This window comes from Anguilla anguilla, chromosome 10, assembly GCF_013347855.1.
Source record: "Anguilla anguilla isolate fAngAng1 chromosome 10, fAngAng1.pri, whole genome shotgun sequence".
In the NCBI taxonomy this organism is placed as follows: domain Eukaryota; kingdom Metazoa; phylum Chordata; class Actinopteri; order Anguilliformes; family Anguillidae; genus Anguilla; species Anguilla anguilla.
The window spans coordinates 32991839-33016797 of record NC_049210.1 but is presented as its reverse complement, the minus strand read 5'-3'; the positions used below and the strand labels follow the sequence as shown (position 1 = coordinate 33016797).

The following is a 24959-nucleotide window of genomic DNA, read 5'->3' as shown; positions in this document are numbered from 1 at the left end:
GCACAACGGAAGAAAAGAAACTCCAACTGAAAAGTTGGCCAGTCGAGACCAGCAGCGAGCTGAAAAGCTGTGCTGGGTTTTGCTCTCATTTGTCTTTGTTATTTTAGTTTGTTGTTTTCGCGTATTGCTTTTGCCCGGAAACCCATGAGGGGGAGAAGGGTGAAGGTGTTAATTTATTAGATTTTTTGTTGGTGTGGGTGTGGGTGTGCCCTCTCTCTCTCTCTCTCTCTCTCTCCACGCGGCAACCAACGGTGCACATCCCAGGGGTGTCACACCAACACGTGACGCTTAACAGCAGAACGTTAGTCAAAATGATGCAAGCGGAGACCGCGTTTAAAACAGTAAGTGTGAGACGAGAGACAGATCTCTCGCTGATGTCATCCTTCGCAGAAACTGAAAATTATAGAGAGAATCAAAGCCTTGGTTACAAAAAGCTCCTCACCCCCCCCCCCCCCCCAACAAAGTGTGACATGGCAACGGCGTTGCTGTGTGGGACAGCGCGAAAGGGCATGGAGCAGTGGAATGAAGGGGGCGGTGGGGAGTTGGGGGGAGGGGGGGGGGGGAGCACGCTTCCCTCCGCTAAAGCCGCGTCAATAAGACAGACAGCACCAGGGAGTTGGCCGGCAGGAGCAGACAAACATTTAATAAGGAGGAGGATTTAGGGCGGGGGCGTTCCTCGCCTCCCCTCCTTTCCCACGCAGGGCCCCCTTCACGCGCGCGAAGATTACTCCTCTTCCTCAGGGGGAGCGGGCTTAATATCCAGACCCGCAGACACGACCAGCGCAGAGGCAGGAGCGTAATTAATGTCTCTGCAATGGTGCGGTGGGTGCGAGAATAATGGTGATCGGTGCTAAACTCTCATAGAGTTAATACGAGCCCACAGGGACCGCATATAGACCTAGAACAGAATGTACTCTATTAGATCTGTACCGATTTTAACATTGGACATTTAACTGTGCGCCGATGAAATTCATCACTGACCACCCGAACCAGGCCCGCATCGACCAGAATGGGCCACATCGACTACGGTTTGAAATAAGCTGTAAATGTGACGGGGGCGTCGCCGTGGTAATGGAGCTCCCTCACCTGCGGACGTCGACAGCGGCCTCCAGCTCTTTGGACTTGAGCGCCGCGGTCCGGATGACGGACTCCGGCACCTCGGCCAGCCGGGCCACGTTCAGCCCGTAGCTCCGGGCCGCCGCCCCTTCCGTCAGCTGGTACAGGAAGGTGATGAACTCCGGCCGGGCCTCCTCGTCTGGATTGAAGGAGAGGGACGCATGCGTCAAAAAACGCAGGAACCGGGGCTGCCGGAACAGGGCCACAACCGGACAAAGCACGGCCCGGTCCCCTCAAAATGACACGCTGTGTGCTGGTCCGAATCCGCACTTGTCTTTGACTTTGAATTAAAATGCTAACGTTGCTAACATACAGTACCCTGCTTTAGAGAGTTTATTGATCCTCGAGGAGTTAACCTGTTTTTATTAAGAAAAGTTACTTTTAAGTATTTATTTAGAAGTCAAAATTAAGGATGAACATTGATTGAACAGAGCAGTGTTGCCCAATCATGTGCCATGGTTCAACCAATCAAATCATGTCCAACCAATCACTACACCTGCTGATTTCACTAATTAGTTCCCTCCTCTCTGGTTAAAGGTGTGTTCATTAGTGAAATCGGCAGGTGTAGCGATTGACAGGAATGAAAACCAGCATACTCTCAACCCTCTACGGCATCACTGAGCAACACTGGAACAGAGGCCTGTCACAAACCCACCTAGAGAGGACTGCAAGAGAACAGAGTGGAGCTCAACAGCCGAGACAATCATTCACAAACGAGCATTGTTACCCACGAAAGACTGAGAATGAGCTGGAGCAGCACTTTCTCAGATTCTTCCTCGATTTCACACTTGGTGGTTAGGCCTGAAGGCTTTATATTTCACATAAAAAATCTCACAGCCGGAGCTAAAAACTTCAAGAGACTGAAGCTTCAAGCTTCAGGCGTCAGCAAAGACCCACTTCAGCACAGCAAGAAGTGCGTCTTATGTTCTTCAGCACAGCAGGAAGTGCATCGTATGCTCTTCAGCACAGCAGGAAGTGCATCTCATTCTGCTCTTCAGCACAGCAGGAAGTGCATCTTATTCTGCTCTTCAGCACAGCAGGAAGTGCATCTTATTCTACTCTTCAGCACAGCAGGAAGTGCATCTTATTCTGCTCTTCAGCACAGCAGGAAGTGCATCTTATTCTGCTCTTCAGCACAGCAGGAAGTCCATCTTATTCTGCTCTGATGTCACTGATGCAGGAACATAGTCACACGCCGCTAGAAAAGCAGCCAGATTCTCCCAGGTTTGTAACTGATATTTATAATGTACAATGGCATACATAATTTACCATCTTATATTAGTGCAGAAATGAGGTCTGGATTCAATTCCTACTTGTCATATAGACTCCAGCTCATAATCAAATTCTAGGGCAGGTTATTTTCTCCACAAATAAGAGTTTGGCATCGACTTGGCAAACTGACGGTGTAGAAAGAAAAAAACTGCTTGCATTAATTGCAAGACAAATTTCTGCACAGCCATTGATGCAATTCAGATCTGGGTCTGGAAACAGCCAGTGGAGAAAAAACTAAAGAAAATTCTAAACTGTGATTAAACAAATGAATAAAACGTGCTTTAGCAAAAACCAACTCTATCACGGTGAGATGGAGACCAGACCACCGTTGAAGGTGAGCAGGTTGAGAGGCGGCGGTGCTGGGCGTGCCCGGTAAGGCGGCCGAGGAGAAGGCGTCGGCATGGTAACGTACCGTCGGCCTGCGCGTCCATCTCGTTCAGCAGGAAGGCCATGTGGTAGTTGCCGACGTGCTGAGGGAAGACTCTCTCGAGCTCGCACAGGGGAGGGTAGTGTGTGACAAACAGAGTCAGGGACTTCACCTGGAGAGAGAGAGGGAGAGAGGGAGTGAGCAAGCGAGTGAGGGAGTGATTGAGTGAGTGAGTGAATGAGTGAGTGAGAAAGAGAGAGTGATTGAGTGAGAGAGAGATTTTTTTGATTTGTGACAAATGTTTATTGTTCAAATTTTACACCAGCAGTAGGTAACCTCGATTACAATACCCAGGGAATACAGCTCAGCCTTGATTCCTTTTAATGTCACAGCAAACAAAATTCATGGGAGTGGGAGAGAGAGAGAGAGCAACAGAGTGAAAGAGAGTCAGAAAGACAGAGTAAGAAAGAAAGGGAGAGACTGACACACTCATGCCATTTACATGAAAAACAAAGATGGGATTTAGACCACATAGAAAAAAAGGAGATTTAAGAACGATTTTAGAAAATAAGCAAAGAAAGACTGGTGACTGACTGTTGCTATAACTGACAGGGATACGGAAGTCAGCGCTCCTCTGTACCATTGGGTTTGAAACCCAACACCGGGTCAGCACGGGCCAGCACCCCTAACAAAGCAGCCACAACGACCCATCCTCAAACCTAACGCAGCAGCCAGAAAAATCCATCCTCAAACAGTCTTCACAAATTAACTACAGGAAGTCATCCGTTAGCATGCCACACAGAGACTGCGCCTCACTGATCTTCCCCTGACACCAGTAAACAGTGATGTATTACTGACACATTACCGTTCACACAGCTGAACTAAACGGGTACAACGTCCTCATCCGTGCGCACCATTCCGTGAATCGACGCGCAGTCGCGTGTAATTAGAGATGATTAAATGACTAATTGAGCCGACTCGGGCGAATCAATTGGAGGATTCAGCCGCACGCCGTGCGATCTGGTTGCCGTTAACGCAGGGCTATTTAATCGACACGTGCCACATCTCAGACGCGACCGGTCGCTCTCTTAGAGAGCGCGAGCTACGCTGCCCGTTATCTGTGGGTGTGCAGTCACACGGACAGAACAGGGCGCATCGCAGCCACACAAGGAACGTGGATGGCTCTGAACTTTCTTTTGAGAAACTGGCAAACAAAAATCATCTCTTTGAATTCACAGTAACTGCAGCTGTGTGTGTGTGTGTGTGTGTGTGTGCGCGCGTGTGTGTATGTGTGTGTGTGTGCGCGTGCGTGTATGTGTGTGTGCGTGCGTGCGTGTTTCTGCATGTATGTGGGTGTAATGTGTGCGTGTGTGTGTGTGTGTGCGCTGTGTGTGTGTGCGCTGTGTGTGTGTGCGCTGTGTCTGTGTGTGTGTGTGTGCGTGTGTGGTGTGTGTGTGTGTGTGTGCGTGTGTGGTGTGTGTGTGTGTGTGTGCTGTGTGTGTGCACGTGTGTGTGTGTGTGTGTGTGCGCATCTAATACCCAGAGATGTACAGTCTCTTCATCTCTGCGGGGAACCTTTTGGACCCGGGCCGTGTGATCTCGCCTAACTGCTCCTTTGAGAGAAACTGTTCTCTTGCTTTTTATCGACATGTTCTTCTTCCTCCAGACTGAGACGCAGCCAAATGTGCCTCTCTCTCTCTCTCCCTAACAATATGAACGTGGAACAGATTCAGACTGAAAGCAGAGCCAACAACAGTTACCTAAGAGTGTCATGCACCGTGTAAAACAGAGAAACAAAAACCTCTCCTTCCAGGCAGTGTTGACTGTCATAGTGACTAATTTAACAAATACTCTCCTCTCGCTTTACATTTCTACCGGCATAGCATCTACTTATCATCAGAAACCCTGGTGAACTCACGGCTATGAATTAAACGATGCTGCCCACTTTGTCTACTTTACCTGACAGGACACTTACAACAGTAGAGGAATAAGTCAACTTTGAACCTAGAATGTTGCTTAACCTTCCGTTACAGGCATTTAGCAGATGCTCTAATCCAGAGCGACTTCCACGACTTTCTACACTTACATCGCATCCATTTATACAGCTGGATATATACTGAAGTAATGCAGGTTAAGCACCTTGCTCAAGGGTACCAGTGTCCAACCCGGGAATGGAACCAGTGACCTTAAGACCAGTTCCTTTATACTAAACCCATAATATGTTTTGTTTTTCCTTCCCACATTTATATTTTAAGCATTCAGCAGTGCCTCTTTTCCAGGATGACTTACACAACTAACTTTCTACAGGTATATTCCGTTTGTAAAGCTAGATATTTGCTGAAATATCTTGCAGAGGGGTACAAGAGCCTACAAGAGCCTTACCTGTGAATTGAACCTACAACCTTAGAGTTTGCGTGCTGCCTTTCAGCTGCATTTATACTGTATGTACAGTGCAGTCTGTAAGTATATGGACAGTGATACAATTTTTGCCCCTCATGTTTACACACACACACACACACACACACACTTGGCATAAAAAAACACCATACACAAATCTCAACCTTAATCAAAGGTATCATTATTCAGTATTCACCTTCTCATATCTCCTATTGGATAGTCGTTTGTACTGTGACATGTATCCTACATTTTCAGTTGACGGCATTCAGTCTATTGCTCTTTGTTCTGTACAACAATTTTAAAAAAAATGCTATTTAGGGATTATGCCAGAATAATGCCACAGAATCCTCCCAGCGGATTGGGGAAATGACAGAAGTCAGAGAAAAGCTGCCTTCAGGAAAACGGCAGGATGAATCCTGTCAACAAACAGGCACTTTAAACGCTTCGCTATGGTAACCAGCCTCTCTCTCTCCCTCGTCAGTGGATCTATGAAGGCACCACACCAAGGTTGTCTACAGCAAGGTCTTTCACAGGAGTTTCATAAGTGCTTTCGGGCTTCAAAAGAAAACACAGGGGTAGCCAATCCCAGGGAAACGCCCTGTTGCCATACCAACCCTAACGCTCTGGTAGAGGGAAGCCAGCTCCGCATAGATTTCAGACTGAAATCAATTTCAATCTGAAATGAGATTTTCTGAAATTTTGCACACTGTGACTGATCAACTGGGGGGAAAAAAACACTAATAGGATAATTCTGAATTTATGTCATTTAAATGGTGGGAGGAGTCACACTGGATGATGCGTCTCCTCCTCGTGCTGGCCCACAGGCACGCGACAATTAGGGCCTGCCACAGAGTGCCTAGGTACAGAGCTGCACCAGGGGGCCCATCTGCACGGTCTCCCGTGGAAACAGGGGGGACCCTGCACCTCTCAGACAAAACAACCTGCCCCAGAGCTGCTCCCCAGAGTTGCATGCAAAGTTCTGTGTGTGCTCACAGCAGTGTAACCCCCCCCCCCCCCCAACCGAAAGCACTCTCCTGCCCCCTCCCCAGGGTCGGAGGACCTCAGACCCACAGTGCCCAGAGGGCCAGGCTGCCGCACCGTCACCACGGAGACACGCAATCGCGTGCAATACCCCTGGCTCCCCCAAACCCCCCGCCCCCCCCCTCGCGGCAGTCAACACGGACCAACCTCAAGTGACTTTCACTCCACCTCGATACTCGCCCCATCCCCAGGCGATACGCCACAACAGCCAGCCAGCCAGCCAGCCAGCCAGCCTTATTTCACCCCCTGCACTACAGGGCGATCGCGAGCAGGACTACGCGGTGCGCTGCCAGGGCTACGGCCCTCGTGAGAGGGGATGTCCCCGCCCTGTTTTTTTCACAGCGACGCTCCCTGTCAATCTTCCTGCTTCACGGTTGCTCAGTAACCAGCAGTTCAGTCTATCGCCCGAAGATCCTAAGACTGGGTAATAAATACATGATAACTTATTAAATAATAAATCATTCAAAGATTAGGTGTTACTCTGTATAGGGTCTTTGAGACGATTCTCTGTAAAAAAGCGCGATACAAATAAAATTAATTAGCTTAATTTGCTTGATTTGATTTGATAAGCCAAACAGCAGGAGCGCTGAAGTTTACAGTGTTGGTAGGCGGTCTGAATTTGAAAAGAGACCAACCCTCCTTTCAGTTCCCCTACAAAGGCGCAGGTTGGCCGATTAAAGCAAAACTGAAACGATTGTGAAATGAAAGGCATTACTGCTAGCTCAGTTCGCACATACTCTGTTCATTATACAGTGTTTCTCCCTCTCTTCAACAGGACACCAAGTAAAGCACCGGTCACAGATGTACAAGGTGAACCTAGTACTGTAAGTACAGGACAGGTTAACAACTGAAAGTGAAGGGCACTAATTCAGTAAATAAAGGTGGTTCAAGCTCCATAACTATAAACAAGTGAGGAAAAAGGTTGTGTTCGTTTTTTTTTTTTTTTGGGAGGGGGGAATCCTGCATCTCTAAAATCAATGCAGTTTAAATTATGGCCTGAATCAATAAATATTGATGGAAAATAAAATGAATCTCTCACAGAGCAAGCGTCCAAACACATAAAGGCTAATGAGCAGGTTTATCATGTTTACACAACAGATCCCCCTCCTTTCTCCAATTATGCCTCCCGTTTCACTGGGAGTCAGGTGCTCTCCAGTTTGTTTAGTGTGGACATAACAAATTGCTGCAGTGTTGTCTATGACACCTTTATTGGAAGCAATAGCAGGTTATGTGGAGGTGAGGGTGTGGGAAAGAAGCTCACACACACACGCACATGTGAGCGCGCACACACACACACCCACACAAGTGTGTACATACACAAACACATGGACGCAGGACAAAAACACCCATGCAAAATGTGCACACACAGTACAAACACACACACACACACACACACACCTTTCTCTCTTACACACACACACTTTTCTCTCTTACACAAACACACACACACCTTTCTCTCTTACACACACGCACACACACACTTTTCTCTCTTACACACACACGCACACACACACCTTTCTCTCTTACACACACACACACACACACACACACCTTTCTCTCTTACACAAACACACCCCCCCACACACACACACACACACACACACACACAAAGTGGCAGGTTGTGCACGGGAGTGCGTTCCTTCACTGTCACCGTCTCTGAACACTGCGTGACTCACTGCTCGCCACCAACTGCTAAACGACAGCCCTCCCTTCTGGGCGGAAGCTGTCAATCAAGCTGTGATCGCACGCATCACGACTTTCACACATTCGAGCGCAGCGGGGCGGTGCAGCACCACACCCTCTTGCTGTCGCATGACCAGCCAGGGAAAAAACCAGGAGCAACCAGCCGCGGAAAAGCCTTGGACCTCTGCTACAGGCCAACGCCAATAAACTCTGACTGATGTTCAGCTTCGGATCAAGTTCCATCAGAATGGGCTGTTTAACTCCCTAAATGGACACAGAATCTCCCGCAGACAGTGTTTCTTGCAAGTTCTCTTATTTTATGTTTTATTTGCTGAAAAAGTCTTCAACAAATAAAAGTTTCTCAGTCGTCAATCCTTCGTCCGTAAGGCTCCTTCCGGGTGCTCCAGTCCTTCGGACTCAAATTAAATAAGTGAATCTTACAAGAAACGACGTGTGGGAGATTCTTTTATTAAGATGTTTGGACAAAGCCTGGAAACAACCCCACAAAAGTACCTGAGTTAAATCTTCAGACTACAATAAAAATCTTAGTGTAATTTCAAAATCTGTCTTGTGTGTCTGTTTCAAGTGCATTGTCCCTTTACTGTGTCCTTATTTGAGGTTAAAACTTGAGCATCTACCAAATCTTTCACCAAATCCAGCTACGCTTTTGATTAAACCCTGAAGCAGATTCTGCATATTTGTGGAGATACATGACTGCAGTACCAAACTCCTCAGCAGTGAGAGAAACGGAAAAAAGTAATGAAGTTCAGCGATCTGTTATTAGCACAAGTGTACTAATTAATGTGACCGACAACCACGTCCCTCTGGCAACTAGGATGTCGGGTGGGGAACTCACGTCTCTGATGAAGAACTCCAGGGTGGCGTAGGCGATGGCGATGCCGTCGTGGGTACTGGTGCCCCGCCCCAACTCGTCCAGGATGACCAGAGAGCGCGACGTGGCCCGTGACACTATCTCCGACGCCTCCAAGAGCTCCTCCATGAATGTGCTCCTGCCACGCGATAGGTTGTCGGAGGCGCCCATCCTGTCAAGGAGCCAATCAGAGAGAACAGGGCAGAAAAGAAGGTGAGGAACACTGACACAATAACTTACAATAGAATAGCATACAGACATTGGTGCATATTATAATCAAATGCAGTACAGAAGAACTAGAAAAGACTAGAAAAAAAGCAGAAATATACAAACAAAAACGTACTGAAATAATACAGTAGAGCATAAAAGAATGCATTCAGCTAAAGTGGAAGAATAAAAGAGACACAGAGGACAGACAGAATCTAGAAATTTACACAATTACCCCAGAGGCAGAGAAATTAAACATACTAAACATCTTTGTGGAATGGGACTGGCAAAATAAAATATTAGAGAAGGACAATATGGGAGTTCTGGAGCCAACATTAATAACTGATATTAGACTGGCCTTATTGGCTGATACAGAGGCGGTTCTGTTTTATATTACAGCACAAATTCAAACTGGATCCAAGTTTCCATATTCAAGAATCAGATGAGCACAGATGTGAAGTTATGAAGGAAAATGTAACTTATGAAGGAAAATGTTTTTGTGTACAAAATATTTAAACTTATTTAGATTATTATTAAGAAAAAAAGTATGAGTCTAAAGAGCTACTGAGGGTCTGTGTAGCTTTGCCATATAAAATTAGTAATATTCAATGACCTTATGTTATGAGAATCTATAAAAAAAGGCTAAGCTTATTTTGGATGTAAGAAAATTTTCTTATTGAAACAGAAGAACTGGCAACAAGATCCTGCACCGATCCCTCCTCTCCCCAAAAATTTCTGATCAATACACACTGCCAACAACCAGCACCCCGTTCGCACAATATAGCGCCTTCAGAACACCCACCAGGACCCCCTCGCACAGAGTGGGCAGGACGCCTCCGGGAGAGGGGAACGGTATTTTTGGGCACGGTTTGGCACGCACGGGCCCTTCGCCACACACCGCGCCGCGAGTGGGAGAGAGAGAGCTAGCTTCGGCTTTACGGCGCGCGCTCCGAAATAGCGATCGAGCGAGGGTGGCGGTGTTCTCCATCCTCATCCTCGCCACTTTCATATCGCTCCCCCACAAAAATTCTCCACAGGAACGAGAAGAACTGAACGCGAAAGAAAGAGAACACCCACGGCACTCCTACACCGGCTGGGCCCCGGAGCGTAGGATCCAGGCCCGTTACCGTCCAGAGGGGAAAGGGAGGAAAAATCATCGCACACGTTGGTGGATGCAGACTTTTACTTTGGATGGCACCACCGCACTGTGTGCCAGCTCTGTTCTGCCAAATCTGATGCAGCCGTGGCTCACGGTTTGTGTGTGTGTGTGTGTGTGTCTGTGTGTGCATCAAACTAGACTGGCAACTAATAGGAAACCACCTGAAAACTTGATGATCTGAAAAAAACTCTTCCCCCAAAACACACACGCACACACACACACACACAGAATTCCCATCTTTCCCTGGTTTTTGACAACATCTACTGAAATGTGGACGTGATGTAAAAATGAACCAGTTCCTTTAAAAATGAAGTTATTACCCCTGTCCCATTTGAATCTTTTGAATACATGAAAACCATTGTTTCAGGCGGCAGTGAAAAAAGCACTTTGCTGCCGCAGCAAAGCTGATATATTTATTATTATTTTCGAGCCAGGAAAAATGTTCGTGAATAAAGCTAAATGTTGCAGATCAAGAGTGCAGTTTACTAGGAAAAAAATTAATCCCTCGCAGAGGAGATTTGAGCGCACAGCTGGAACAACTGTGCAGTGGATAAGAGCGAATAAAGAGCGGAAACATTATCCCCCACCCCACCCCAGCTTAAACGATCAGCATCTGCTGGGCACGATGAATTCTGACACAGGTTCAACAACAAAAAACACTCTTCGCCTGATCAGGCAAGTAGCAAAACTGTGCGTTTTAGCTGTGCCTCGAGCGTAAAAGCACTGCGTCCTGCTGTGGCTTTTCCTGTCGGGTCATGACTGTGCGTGACACAACCCCAGGAGCGACGCCAAACCTGCAAATTTACATTTTAAAAATCCAATCAAACAAGATGGCCGCACAGGAACCTTCAAAGTCTTCTTTGTTGATTAATACGGGGGAACGGGGAGGAAGCGTGTCCCGTCTCCATGTTTACCTGCCCGCCATGGCGATAAGGAGGCCTCATTTATATTTTAATAACGATGTTTTAATATCAGACGGCCGGGCGTACGGATAGAAAAGCACAGTTCCTTTCTTTATGCTGCTGTCTAAAAATCAACAATGTGTGTCACAGATAGCCCCTCTGACAAAGCAGAAAAAGAAAAATAAAACACTTAGCCAGACCAGTACTCCCGTCAGAAACAATGTTAAACTGTTCTGACAGCCCATCGGGAGGTGACCTAAACAAACACCGCGGCTATTTATTTAAAACAGAAGCAAATGTTGCCTCACCGTCACGGAGCAGAGACTGAAAATGATACAAGGCCCCGGGAAAAAGACGCTGTTGACTGTGCAAGTACGCAACGCCTAAACAGGCTGTCAGAACAGCACACGTACAACTTCGGCTTCCAATTCCGAACACAGTAATCGCATCCTTAATGGACTATACATTATGGCCTGTTTCTATTACAGTCTTGCCATGATTTGTGGATGACTGAGCATAGCCTACATATAACATGGGCACATTAAGTTATTATCTTAATCCGACGAGCTGGCACAAACCAATTTAATGCACATTAAGGCATAAACATTATCACAATTGTGGTCATACACTCAATGGTTCTGTAAAGAATATGGCGCAGATGACAACCGAAAATCTCTCACTCTCCCCCTTTACCGCTCTCTCTTACACACACACACACACACACACACAAACACACACACCTGCACACACTCTCTCAGGGCGCAGAAGTCTCTGTGTGGCCTTGCTGTTGCTGGCTGTAAGGGTCGCTAAGCAACTCTTTCAAGTCAAAAAACCAGCCTCGCTCCACACGTCACCTGTGACGACAGCGTAAGTTGCCCACCGCGTTCCAATCACGTTAGAGAAACAAAACCCTTTTCGTACACACACACACTCTCTCACTCACACACACACACACACACACACACGCAGCGACTGATATGAAAATCAAAGGAGAAAAGCAAGAGATTTGCATTGCTACAGTGATATTTATCTCAATGTGGCACTAATTCACAAAGCACACATGTACCTGGCCTTCCAGAACCAAGGCAACTGCTACAATTCAATTCAACTGTTTCTTTTATCAATTCTATTTTATTTTGATAAAAGGCACTTCACAGAATGTGGCCTCAGGGTGTGCCAAACAGTTTAAAACAAGCTACCAATTCACAGATAACGGTATATTCAGTCTGCTACATGTACAACAGATCAATAATCAATAGAGTAACACTAATCAATAAGAAACGATTTGTTTGTCAAGAATAACAATAAATATAGAATTTTATTCCCTCTAAATATTGGCATTGGTCAGCACCAAAATGAAGCAGCAGCACACCCCCAAGGCTGAACTGTTAAAACAAAAAGGTCAAGTCAGATCAGTGATCCATTGATCTGGTCTGGTCTATTACTTTGCCTAGATCACTCTAGCTAAGGATTTACAAAAAACAGTCGGAAGCTGGCTCATAGCATTGCCTACTTTCGATTCTAGACAAGAGCATGTACCACCCAATCAATCAAGAGCACAGACTTAATGATAATGCAAAACGTTCTATTGCCAATCAGATCAGTTCAGTTTCAGAAAATCCCAAGAGAAAAGAACCCATTAGTCCAATCCATTGCTTGGAAGGACACCGCCCCAGTCGAAAATCATCAAATCTACTCTCAGCTAGAGTGAGTATAACCAATCAAGTGGTTGGTTATTGAGGCGCCCCAGCGATATCATACATACAGTAAAATATCTTGTGTTAATTTAACTCTAACAAAGTACATGAGTCCAATACAGACCATATGTACTCTGTAAGATTTAACTGAACACTGAGCATTTTAATGCACAGCTACCCGATTGTCACGTAGTACACGGCAAAACAGAGTTCGGCTCAGCAGAAGGGAACGACCAAAAAAACAGATGTTTTCAGCCTCCTGCAATTTACACCATAAGGGGGGGAGGGAGGGGGGCAGCTTGCATGAGCCTGCATTTAATTTTAGAATTAATTCTTAACCGCTCCCCTACATGTAACCACTCCGAAGGAAATTACTGCGATGCCCAGTGAATGCAGATGTAACTGTACCTCTATGGCCTTTCAGATAAGGACAAATTTAGTATTCAGCTACATCACAATCTCCCTAAATATATACATTTTCTAAATCCACGATGGCTGTCCTGAATTGATGTAAGAAGTCACAGCGCTGGAACCAGCCCACAGCTAAGATAGGGCATTCCAATTTGGGAGAGATAGACAAAACAGGAACACACAAAAAAAAGGCTGCTTTTAAAGTAGTCTTTCACAAGTAACAAGGCAAAGAAGTATGGATGAGCAACTAGGCATCATAATCACGTATTTGTCCATATTTGCAAACACTGTACGTGAATATAACAGCAGAGCTGATGTGTGTGTGAGAAACCCAGTTCTTGATTAAAGTAGTACGTACAGCAGTAATGGAGACTGAAAGATTTCCGACAGCCTCTCCTATGTCATGTAAAAAAAGAAAGTAAATAAATAAATATTGCCACATGGGGTCATTTCTGCACCTGGTACTTAAGTTGCCAAGCGACGTGATAAGAAAGATGTTTGAATCTGAATTGATGGCATGTTTGTCTGCCGCCGAACAAAAATACATCTCAGAAAATGGCTTCCTTCGGCGCACAGAAGAGCACACGCGCGGAAGGCTGGAACACCTGCTGAAGTGCAATCCGCTAATCTGCAGACCCCCTCCTGTTTCCCCTTCCCTAGTCCCCCCTTCCCAATACCGCCATTATCGCCTTATCTGCCCCCAGCTGCTTCCCCAAGCATCTACTAACCGCCCCGCACAGGGGTTAATTAATGCATGAGGGGATGAATGGGTGAATTCATTCATTACAAGAAAAGGTGTGAATGAGGGAAGGTGGTGATGCAAACATGAATTAATAAGTGCAGGTGTGAAACCATAAATGAGAGGAGTTAATGTGGATGGATGACTGAATGGATGAATGAGTGAAGGTGTGAATGCATGAAGGAAAGACAGACACAAAACAGTAAGAAGGCATAGATGGACAGTTGAATGAAGATGAATGAAAGAAAGAAAATGGCTGACGCCCTGCCGTTTCCCCTCCCTGCTGTCCGCCAAAGGGCCGTCGTGCCAGCTCATGCCACAGGCCCCCTCACGGCGTACGGGCACCGGGGAGAGGCCAGCGTGGGGTCGAATGCCCCGCACGCCACTTCACAATAACCTCTCACCTATTGCAGGGCCGCCACATACCGCTGCCAACTTAGATTATTCAAATGCCCGTTTGCGCCAGTTAGCCACGATCTCCAAAGGGACCCAGGGCTGTACATGCAGCAGTTCTGCAGGTTGTCAGTGTTTCATCAGCAGCCTATCAGCACCCTGTCCACGTCAAGTCAATGGCCAAAAGGCGACAATCTGATATGCTTGTCACATACAGTGGCGTGAAAAAGTACTTTTTCCTAATCTCCTCTGTTATTGCATATTTGTCATACAGAATGGTCTCAGATCTTTAGACAAAATGCCATATTAGACAAAGGGAACCTGAGTAAACACAAAACATGCGTTTTAAACGATTATTTAATTTATTACATGAAAAAAGTAATCATGTGATAATACAGTAAATCAGGAAGGGGGCAAATGCTTTTCCATGTCACTGTACTTACATTTTTCTGGGCAATTAATTCTGTGATAGCCTGTGTGATGTCACAATCAGACAGGAAATGGTGACTCCTAAAGAGACTGCGATGTCACAATAGAAGAATGACACAGCTAAGACTTCTGATGTCACAACAGGATCCAGATCCAGACCACCTGTCCTGTAACAGTAGTAGGCCTAATCTGCATTTTCTAGAAGTCTTCACTCGCTCTGCACATTCAAATGTGTTTCTTCCTTTTTTCTTCAAAACCCCTGCCGTCAGCTTCTGTATCCATCTCGATCTGGGCTCAAAGGCGGATAAACTGTCAGGGATTCTCATCCTGGCAAAGATAGCAGTCTATGAGCGTGTGCTATCACCGGACCCCCAGTGCAATCAAAAATAAATCTCCGGCTTTAAAAAAAATAATAATAATAAGGCCAGCTCAACGGGAAGGGAGGCTTGCAGCGGAAAGCGCTGGTACAGGGTTCATTTCAGGCCACGAGCAGCACAAAGCCGTCCTGATTGTACAAATTATCTCTCACTAAGCACCAGAGATTCAGCGCACAAACATTTCAGTTACACTTTTTTAATTTTTACTTTCATTTCAATCAAAATCCTCTCCTTCGCCGTCTTTTCTTTGCACAAATTTATGTAACATTATGTTTTTTTTTTTATCCCCTCCTGCTCGTTTAGAAGCTTGATTATACCACGAATAAACGGGTTTAGACACATCAGCTACACTGGTCCAGCAAAGATCTCAGAAGAGCCACAGTGAGCAAGACTTTTCCAGCACTTCACTTGGGCACCAAGGGTTGTTTCCTGGGAAACCAAAACCCATGGAGCGTTTTCAGTAGGGCATACCAAGCTTTGATAATCAGCCTTTTCCAGCTAGCTCGAGTTCTGTAATAAAATCAAGCTTTTAGGACTGCATTCAATTTCAAAATATTTATTTACATTTCCCAGAGGACTATGATGTGAACAGGGAAAAATCCTGATTATTTACTCAAAGAACAAAGACTTGCTTTCCTTGAAATACCATCATAGCCTTGAAATACAGGCCTCAGTTTGTTCCAATAGCCACATAAACATAAAAATCCAATACCTTTTTCCAAGGGTCTTCATTACAACCTTCGGAATGGAAAAGACTTCTGGCCAATTTTTTTACAGCACTGGAAGATTATCTTGTGGCAGATGACTAGCTACACAGAACAGAGTAAACAATTAATTGGACTCCCTTTAAAAAACTTCGGGGGATTCTGCTTTGATTGGGTAATATTTTATAACTAGATATATTTTTTGCCTCAGCTCAGACAAACATACCTACAGACTGAAGAAATGAAACAAATTTTATTAACACTTATTTTTTCCCATAGTTTCACCTCCTTGCAATGACAGAAAGTGAAGTATTCACTGTCAGAAATGAACAGTACAGGAAGATTTCCTTTTCTGAAATTATCTGAACCTCCTAACTGCCCATTACTGTCACAACTACAGATATCTGGAGCCAACATGGAGGGTAAGAGGATTCGGTAGCAGTGGGAAACTCCATGTCTGTAGCTCCTTGATTGATCACTTTATTTATTAATTCATTTTCTTAAAGCCTCATTTCCTTCGATGTTGGCATCTCAAAAACCACGGCAACACACAGACTTCTTCTGCCTTTCCCTCAGTGAGCAATCTCTTCCAAACATCACGCATCACTTTGTGCAAGTTTAAAAAAACAAAACAGTATCCTTCTAAGAAACAGTCCATATCGACTGTGGCCCATCTCTTGCCATCTGTTTCATCACTGGTGCCTCCAGTGGTAGAAAACTGTTACTGCAGTGGTCACTTAGCAAGCCAGGCAGTTGATGGGGCACGGAAATGGCTATGACAGGTTTTTAAGGTTAGCACCAACTACTGAAGAAGTAATAATAACACTCCCTTGGATCTGAAAGCGCATCGCTGATTTCTGGTGGATCCACACGTCGACTGCCTCACTCTGCATAAGCAATTACAAAAACGTACTCAAAGTCCATCGAGGCTTTCATGATCGGATTTTAATTTCCATTTATGAGTTGTAACGAGTCGTATTTCATTGAAGAGGGAAAAAAAGATCAGCTGGCTAATTCAGCAGCCCACAACAAAGCTGCCGTTATTCCTAGCCACGCCCGAAGCAAGATCACACGGAAGCACGGCAAAAGCAGCTGGAACAGACTGAAGGGGAGGCCGTGGTGTGGTCCTCTCTTTGTCTGCAAAGAGCTCAGCAGGCCCAAAGCCTGGGCAGTAAACAATAACCACAGTCCCCACAGCGGTGCTTCTGTTTTATTTATATATTTTTTTCTAGTTGCAGTCCACCTCTAGGTAGGGCCTGGAACACACAGTAAGCTTGCTCGCTCGCTCGTTCGTTCTCACTCTCTTGGTTGGGGGGGGGGGGGGGCAATGTGAGTAGATAGATGATTTGATTGTGACAGATGATTTGATTGTGAATATAAAGAACTACTGCAATTAAATACATAAAAATTAAGATTATAAACAAAATCATATTATTAACATGAATGGAAATGAATGCATGGAAGATGAATGCAATGAAAAATGAATAATGGCAACAAATATTAAAGTAAAATGATGCCCTTTAAAAGCTGGGTCAGCAAGTGAAATTTAAATTTAAAGTGGTGCCCAGTCTATGTCCTCATTCTTCTGGTTGAATGGAAGCAAATCCCTGCAGCAATGTTCCAACATCCAGTATAAAGCCTTCCCAGAACAGTGGGAGCAAAGTGCAGCAGAGGGTGAACCAACTCCATATTAATGCCCATAATTTTTGTATGAGATGTTGAATGTCAGGTGTCCACATACTTTTGGCCATGTATTGTGAATGTTTAATAAACACATTAAGATAGACAGCTACATTGAGATTTTAGTGTTAGTTACCAGACGTGTCATAATCATAATTCAGCAGTGGAATGGTTCCTAACTGGTGAACTGCAGAGGACAGGTTTGGAGCACTGCACAATGCTACTGTCACAAACATAATGTTAACTGGTCTATCCCAGAGTGAACCAAGTTAGCTTTAATGGAAAACTTGTAACAATCATAGTGAGACATTACTATACGATAATTGTAGCAACAAAAAATAACCAGACAACGCACCAGCAAGCTAAACTATGAAAACTAGACAGATAGCTAACAGCCAATCACTGGCGTCCAATTTCAAATGCAACACAACATTAGCTATTCCTCATCTCAAGAATCAAATAACACAGAAATACAGATGTCTTGAATGCTGTTCAACTACCAATTAGCTTAACGCTAACCATAATGAAAAACCACAGACGTAATAATGAAAACTAGCTCTCTTTTCCAATCCTCAAAATGGCAAATAAATGTATAGTTCAAGAAATAACCACGTTGGGCTCTCAGTACCATACTAATAGAGGCAAGGAAACTTGTTTCACTCACTAGGGAGATGAGAGAGAGGAGCATCCCATCGGACCAATCAAAGTTTACTTTGTATCTCGTCCGTTCAATGCTGGGTAGCAATGTAACAACTGGTAGATATTTTAGTTAGTTATATATATTACAAAACCTCTATTTTGTTGTTTTAAAAAAAAAAAATCAGTACAGGGATTTTTTTGTTGATTTACTGTGCCTCAGTGCAGTCCTGTTTTGTTTTTCCCCAAAAGTGCTTGAACTGTCAAGTACCCGGAAGTGCTAGCCCTTTGCAAACCATCGGAATATTGAGTTGGACAGCTGAACACGTTTGCTTCAGACACCCCAAACAAAAACCCATGTGCAGTGGCTGTGGTTGTTTTATTGAAATTGAGCCAATAATATATTTCATTGATCTAAAATAGCCATACACCAGAAATCCTTAAGCCGTGTCGCTCAGTTTGAAGTGATCTGTGAGTTGCTTCACAGAGGTTTCTGCTCACTGGAGATCTATAATAAAGTAAGAACATTATGAACCTCATAAATAACCCTAACCTCCCCCCCCCCCAGTGAATGGGTCTTAACACCCCACCATAGCGCACCAGTACTAACAAAATAACCCCACATAATGAATCAAGTCTAACACACCACCCAAAAGAGAACAAGTCCGAACAACACATGTAATCCCCCGATACTGAACAAGATTGAACAGCATTTATAACCAGCATGGATACAGCAAGCAAAGCCACTAACCGTCACAACAATTCATTGACCACCATTGAACACACTCCAACTGAGCCAGAAATAGCCTAGCAGCGCGATACAGATTGAGGAGCTCAGATTGGCCGTCATCAACGGCTTCTGCTCCACTCATATGGCCTGTTTCTCTCCTCTCCGGCCTGACGCACATCTCAGAGTCCTCAGACACATGTCAATTTTGGGGGTGAAAAAACAGACTGCATGCGGCAGAAAGAAAAATCAAGATAAACCGCAGAATGAGGTGTAAAAAAAAAAAAAAAAAGAAAAAACGAGACACATTCAAATACTTCAAATTGCAGCCAAGTGGCCCTTTGGTCAAGATTTCTGAATTCCAGCTTATTTCCTGTTTCCATAACAACCAGAAGACTACTGTTTTAAAAAAAAAAGTGACTCTGTAACCTTGTTCAGAATATAAAAAACCGACATCTGCAATGAATACCCAGATGAGAGTGAAGTGAATCAGAACATGAACAGGTGAACTATTCCACAGTGCATACGCCTTGTCTCATCTCCGTTCCCGCACAGCTTCCTGTGTTAGCACTAAGAGAGGAGAATGGGGTTCAGTCTTGTGAAAGCATGCCATTTTTTAACGTGTTTGGCAGCTTCGCCTGCAGCTCAGTTTGTATTTCCCATTGTCGGGGAAGTGAGGATTAAGTAAAACACATTTATTTTCAGAATCCAGCCGTTTTAACGGCTAGCGCCCTTGTTTAATGTTTGGCACTCTGAAGTGCATCGACAGCTGTAACACATCACTGATCCAACATGTAAAATATATTTATTTGATCTAATTTGGAAATTATTATGGCAGATATCAACTGTCAATGCAATCACCAAATTTTTGATTGGCAGAGCAACAAGTTGGATCAACCTTCATCAAAATGTACAACACAGAAGCAGATTAAAATTAAGAAATGTATTAAAATGTGACAAATAATCATGTCTAATCTAAAGATGAGGCACAATTACTGTTAAGAACAATGAAGGGTTCCAAACCACAGCTTGTTTCTCATAAATAGACCCAACAATCCAAGATCCAAGTAATTATTTCTTTTTTTTAATCCAAAAAGCCAGGGGTGAAATGTAACAAGCATGGAACCGTCCAGACCCATGGCGCAACTCACTTCCGCAGACACATTTTAGCTGGCACCACCTGCGCATGCGTCCCACAAAACGTGACTAAAAGGTCATCTGTGAGTGAGTGAGTGACCACAATTTGCCATGCATAGCCCACGGTGGCAGTTCCTGGCAGATGAGCTCTCAGACAAAAACATCTGATCCTGTGCACAACAAACACCAAGACACACCAGGCCCAGATACTGGGTTCAGATTTCCCAGATGGCAACAGCAGATATCACCCCTGAATGTCCACCACAGGAGGGGAGGGGAGCATGGCAAGGTTGTGCTGATTGGGGTGAGGTGTGGGAGGGTGGAGGTGTGAGAGAGGATCAGACAAAGGCTGTCTTATCTTAAAGCTGACAAATTTGAATTATGTGAGGAGTCCAGCTCAGCTATTGAATACATCTAAAAAACAGTTTACTTCTGCCTCTAACAACAGAGGAGATATTTGTAGACAAATAATGGCTAAATCCAGCCAGTTGTAATCCCCACCTTCAGGCAAAACATATTCCACATAACAAAACCAAATCGCACTGCATTGGTTTCCACTTGAAACTGGAACTGCTTCTAAAAATGTAGATTTTAACCGTCAGGCTTCAACAACAAGCTATATAGACGTGAATATTTTCAATCATTGATTTCAATTAGATTGCATTCAAACTTAAAAACAAAAGGAACATGATATTTGTACATTCTGCAGCCATGCTGGGCTTCTGGCTCCATAAATAGCATTGTTTACTGGTGTCTCTTCCGAGACATACTCTGCAGGAGGTGGGACCATAGAGCGCATGTCTAGATCCAGCATGACATTTCATTGCCCCAAGGACGTGCCTTCGATGTTTGTGGAGGGGAAGAACAGGCAGCATTCTTAGAAACAATATAATATTGTATCCAATTAACTGTTTCTCTCTCGAAGGCCATAAATTGACACCATCAATCAGATATTTATCTACATATGATTTTTTTTTTTTGTTAGTTTTTTACAGAGATACTATCACAAAGACACTTTAAAGTAAAATTTGAAAAGACTGACCCCTGCCCCCCTCCTCCAAAAAATGGCAAGGGAGGTAAATAAACTCCCCAGTGGGAAGACAAAATACTCAAACAATGCCAAGAGAAAAAAATCTTCGTTTTAAAAAAACAGTGGGAAGAAATCTGAAGACGGAACCAGCTGTAATGGGGGAGCGCATCCATTGGCTGGCTTCAGCCCACAGGGTACTCTATTAAACAGGCAAAAACAAAAGGATTCTCTGATCCCATGGTATTGATGAAGTGATCACGCCCCGCCCCCGTGGGAGGCAGACATCGTTCAAGTTTGACTTTAAGCGCCATCTCGTTATGACCTTATCTTCACTCCTTAATTAAGACAAGCTGACAGAAGTCAGGGGTATGGGAGGCAATTCACTTCCGACACAAAACAGCGAATGAGTCATTAGCGACTTAATGGGGCGGGAAGGTGGGATACAGTGAGTAAGTGAAAGCCCCCTCCCCTCCCGTCCCCACCCACCCCCCCCCAGGCGGACACGACAACACCCAATGCGACGGCCAGAGTCGCAGGTTCCGTTTTCCTTCGAGCACTGCAAAAAATGGGGTGATTTTTAGGGCTGCAACAATCAATCAAAGAAATTGATTAAACCAATTAAAATAACAAAAACAACATCAACTGAATTTTGACAGGGCAATTAATCGCTGTAATAATTTAAAGGGTTTCGGGGACATGATTGACTGTTGCAGACAAATGGGTTCCCTTCTCTGAACATAATTATTTGTTTGAATGTTCCGGGGGTGGGTGAGAGTCAGAATTTGCTTCATCATGAAAGCCAATCTATAAAATTGTTTGGGGGACTGGAACAGGTGTCGGAGTGCTATTGAGATCTTCCATTGTGTCGATACATTTTTAGTGTCCTCTCAAAAGATTGTACACTTCTAAAAATAATATGAGTATTTGAAAAATTAATTAATGGGAATATTCAATAGCACAATAATCGATTGCTGGGGCCCTAGATCACTTTATCGTCCTGGCTGGATTGTCTTTACTCCAGTAAGGTCTTTCAGAACATATTAACAAGCTTTGAGTGACCCTGGCTGAAGAGATAACCACACGCTAACTAAGCTTGGCTAACAAAAGCCCCACATGACAAATCCACAACATCACAAGTCACAACATTGTGCTGACTGCGGCGAATTCTACACAGAAGACACAAAAAGTGCTTTAGAAAATGTGGAGCAAAGCACTAAAATGCATCTGTTTGCAATTAGCAAAATGTAGGGTGTAAGCATGTTGTTATGTCACCTATACATTACATTCACACACAATCAGCAGTAAAACTGAAGCACTATTAAAAAAAACTGTGTAAAATAAAGCAATTTTACAAGTAGGGCCATTCACGATTACGATACTGTAAGGCAATCAACAATATCAGAGAGAATGCTGCATGTGGTAGGCAGTCACGTGGTTGTGGGTCAAAGCTCTTTGGCATTCTCCAATAGGGTGAATGGTCTACTGACTTGAGCACTGATGGTTTGGCTAGCACAACAAACTTAGTCTCAAAGCAAACACAACTTCAAGTTCAAGGTTCAGTGTGTGAACTGAACAACAAGCCAGGCACAAGGCAGTCTACCCCACACCACCACCTCTTAACAATCCCAGACCTAGAGCTGCCCTCCCACAACCTGATAAAATGAACTATGCCAGTTAAATTTTGAGAATATACTGAGAAAAACCATCAAGTGCGACTCCAGAAGAAGAACAAAAGAACCAGCGTCTGTGGAAATCTCTTTATGGGGCCCTTTCTTACGTTCGCAAAGTCCACACAAAAGGGATTATGGGAGATTAGCATGTCTGTCTACCCTAAATATATCCGTGCGCTCAGTCCCTAAGTCTGTAAATTGTGACTTGAGGGGTCGGGCCAGACAATCAGTTGAGTTAGCTGCTGTGGTTTTTCTCACTGCGCGTGTGACCCCAGTTAAATTGCGAAGTGGGAAGTTGGGCGGGTGGGAGGGTCCATGAGAAGCAGCACAGTCCAGCTTACGGGCTGGCTGGTGACAAGCCCACAGCAGCAAGAGAAGACAAACGAGCAGCAGACCCACAGACAGGAGCAGCAGGACTTATGTGGCCTGATGAAGTCCAGAAGCAGTGGATCGGTTATTACACTGCACATACATTCAGTGAGCAGCAGTGTGAACACGCATCCCCAGCATTCTACAAGAGCTTCAGAACTCTTACTGTAATAAGAAGTGGAAGAATTTATATAGCACCTTTCATTTCCAGCACAAAATTCTTCAAAGAAAATATAATACACAAACAAATATAATACACAAACAATCATGACAGTAAAAACAATTCCCAAGAAAAGCAGAACAGTAAAAATATAGCTGCTAGCAGAGATCCCGGGGGCAAGCCTTCCAAAACTACAAAGTTTGCACTTTAGTATTTATTGCTTTCATTCTTTTTTTGGAGGCCACATTTTCACAAACTCAGAACGCAGTTTTCAATGCATCTCCTTCCCCAGTCTATTCTGTTTTTTTTTTTTTTTACCTTTGTTTAACCATCCCACTGAGATATAAGATCTCTTTTACAAGAAAGACCTGGCCAAGAGGGCGAGCTACTCCAGGTAACGGGCATTGGAAAACAGAGCGCTATCCATCCAGGAGAAACGAGGTGAGGGGGAAGCACGAGCGCGCCCGTGTTAGCGAAGCCTTGACTCCCAGGCCGGGAAAGGTGCGCGGCGGGCGTGAAAGCGCATCTGTGTGGGCCGGGAGTTTCCCAGGCATGCAGGGGAGCGATTAACATTGATCAAGCACGGTCATTAATGTGCCAGCTCACAACCACACACTGTGGGGGGGGGGGGGTTGGCTGACAGGCCTGAAAGATATACCCCCCCATCCCCCAAACACAAAAAAGTGAGCACTTTTCCCAGTAGGGAAGACTGACAGGAAGTGGGAGTGCTGACAGGAAGTGGGAGTACCTGACAGGAAGTGGGAGTACCTGACAATCAACTCCAAAAACGTATCAATAAACATATGCAAACTGAGACAAAAAGGGAGGGAAAACTAAATACCCTAATTCATCGGAATGATTTATTTCACACAAGACGCAGAGTACGTACACACACGCGCGTAGTTAAATGCAAATGTTTTGTGTCAAATTGGTTGTGTTTTCTCTGTACTAATCTAATTTGTATTTCAAATCAAACCATAGCTGTGAGGCAAAATGAGGCAGAACGTCTGAATTTATTTTGTCAGTGTTTTTATAAATTATATTACAACAGGAGCATTCATTAAGTCAAGACAAATCTGATTAGTACAGAGGAAAAACAACCAGTCTGACAGAACTGTTCCAAAACTTCTGCCTTAACAGTATGTGTATATATACACATATACACACGTGACACGCACAATATGTAAAAACATATGCAAATAAAATGAGCATATATACAGCCGCATTGTCTCATGGCAGATTTGAGCGCGAGGTTTTGGACTGGGTTATGATATCAAGGATTGGAGACAGTCACACACAAACACTTCATGGCGGTTGCAATTGGTCGATTCTCTAGGTGTCTACTGCAATTTCCACATTTATGAATACTTTTTTCATGTTTGCTTTTGAAGCAGCTTAACAAGAATCTCCAAAAAAGAAAAATGGGAATCGTACGTTTCTTTTTTCTGGCATTTTATTTTAGTTTGAGAAAATGCTAGCTGAGGAACAGAGGAAGGAATCTCCATTGGATCCACCCAAATGGCCGAATGGAAACGACATTCAGCTGCAAGAAAGGTAGCAATGGATTTATTGGCTTTTTTCTTCCTCCTCCACCACCGTTGCTTCAAGAGCGTTGTCATGGGCAACCGCAGCCGCCTTTTTGATCGCACCGTTGTCTAGAAATGCTATACCGAGCTATACCGTCCACGGAACAACTACAGGAGAGAGACTGCCTGACAAGAGCCACGAGTTCTTCTCCACGCGCCCACTCAACTGCTCTTTACCCAGAAGTCTTTGCGCATCCGC

General features: G+C 44.5%; 1 protein-coding gene across 3 annotated transcripts in view; it reads right to left on the bottom strand.

The window, feature by feature from the left end:
• Positions 1-24959, bottom strand: part of msh3 (mutS homolog 3 (E. coli)) — a 59849-nt gene that overhangs the window by 513 nt on the left and 34377 nt on the right. For all 3 annotated transcript variants that reach the window (XM_035379594.1, XM_035379595.1, XM_035379596.1), the window contains exons 21-23: positions 8733-8919; positions 2801-2927; positions 1087-1255 (exon numbers count right to left, since the gene is read on the bottom strand). In XM_035379594.1, the coding sequence (XP_035235485.1) occupies positions 1087-1255; positions 2801-2927; positions 8733-8919 (483 nt within the window). The remainder of the gene's footprint in view (positions 1-1086; positions 1256-2800; positions 2928-8732; positions 8920-24959) is intronic.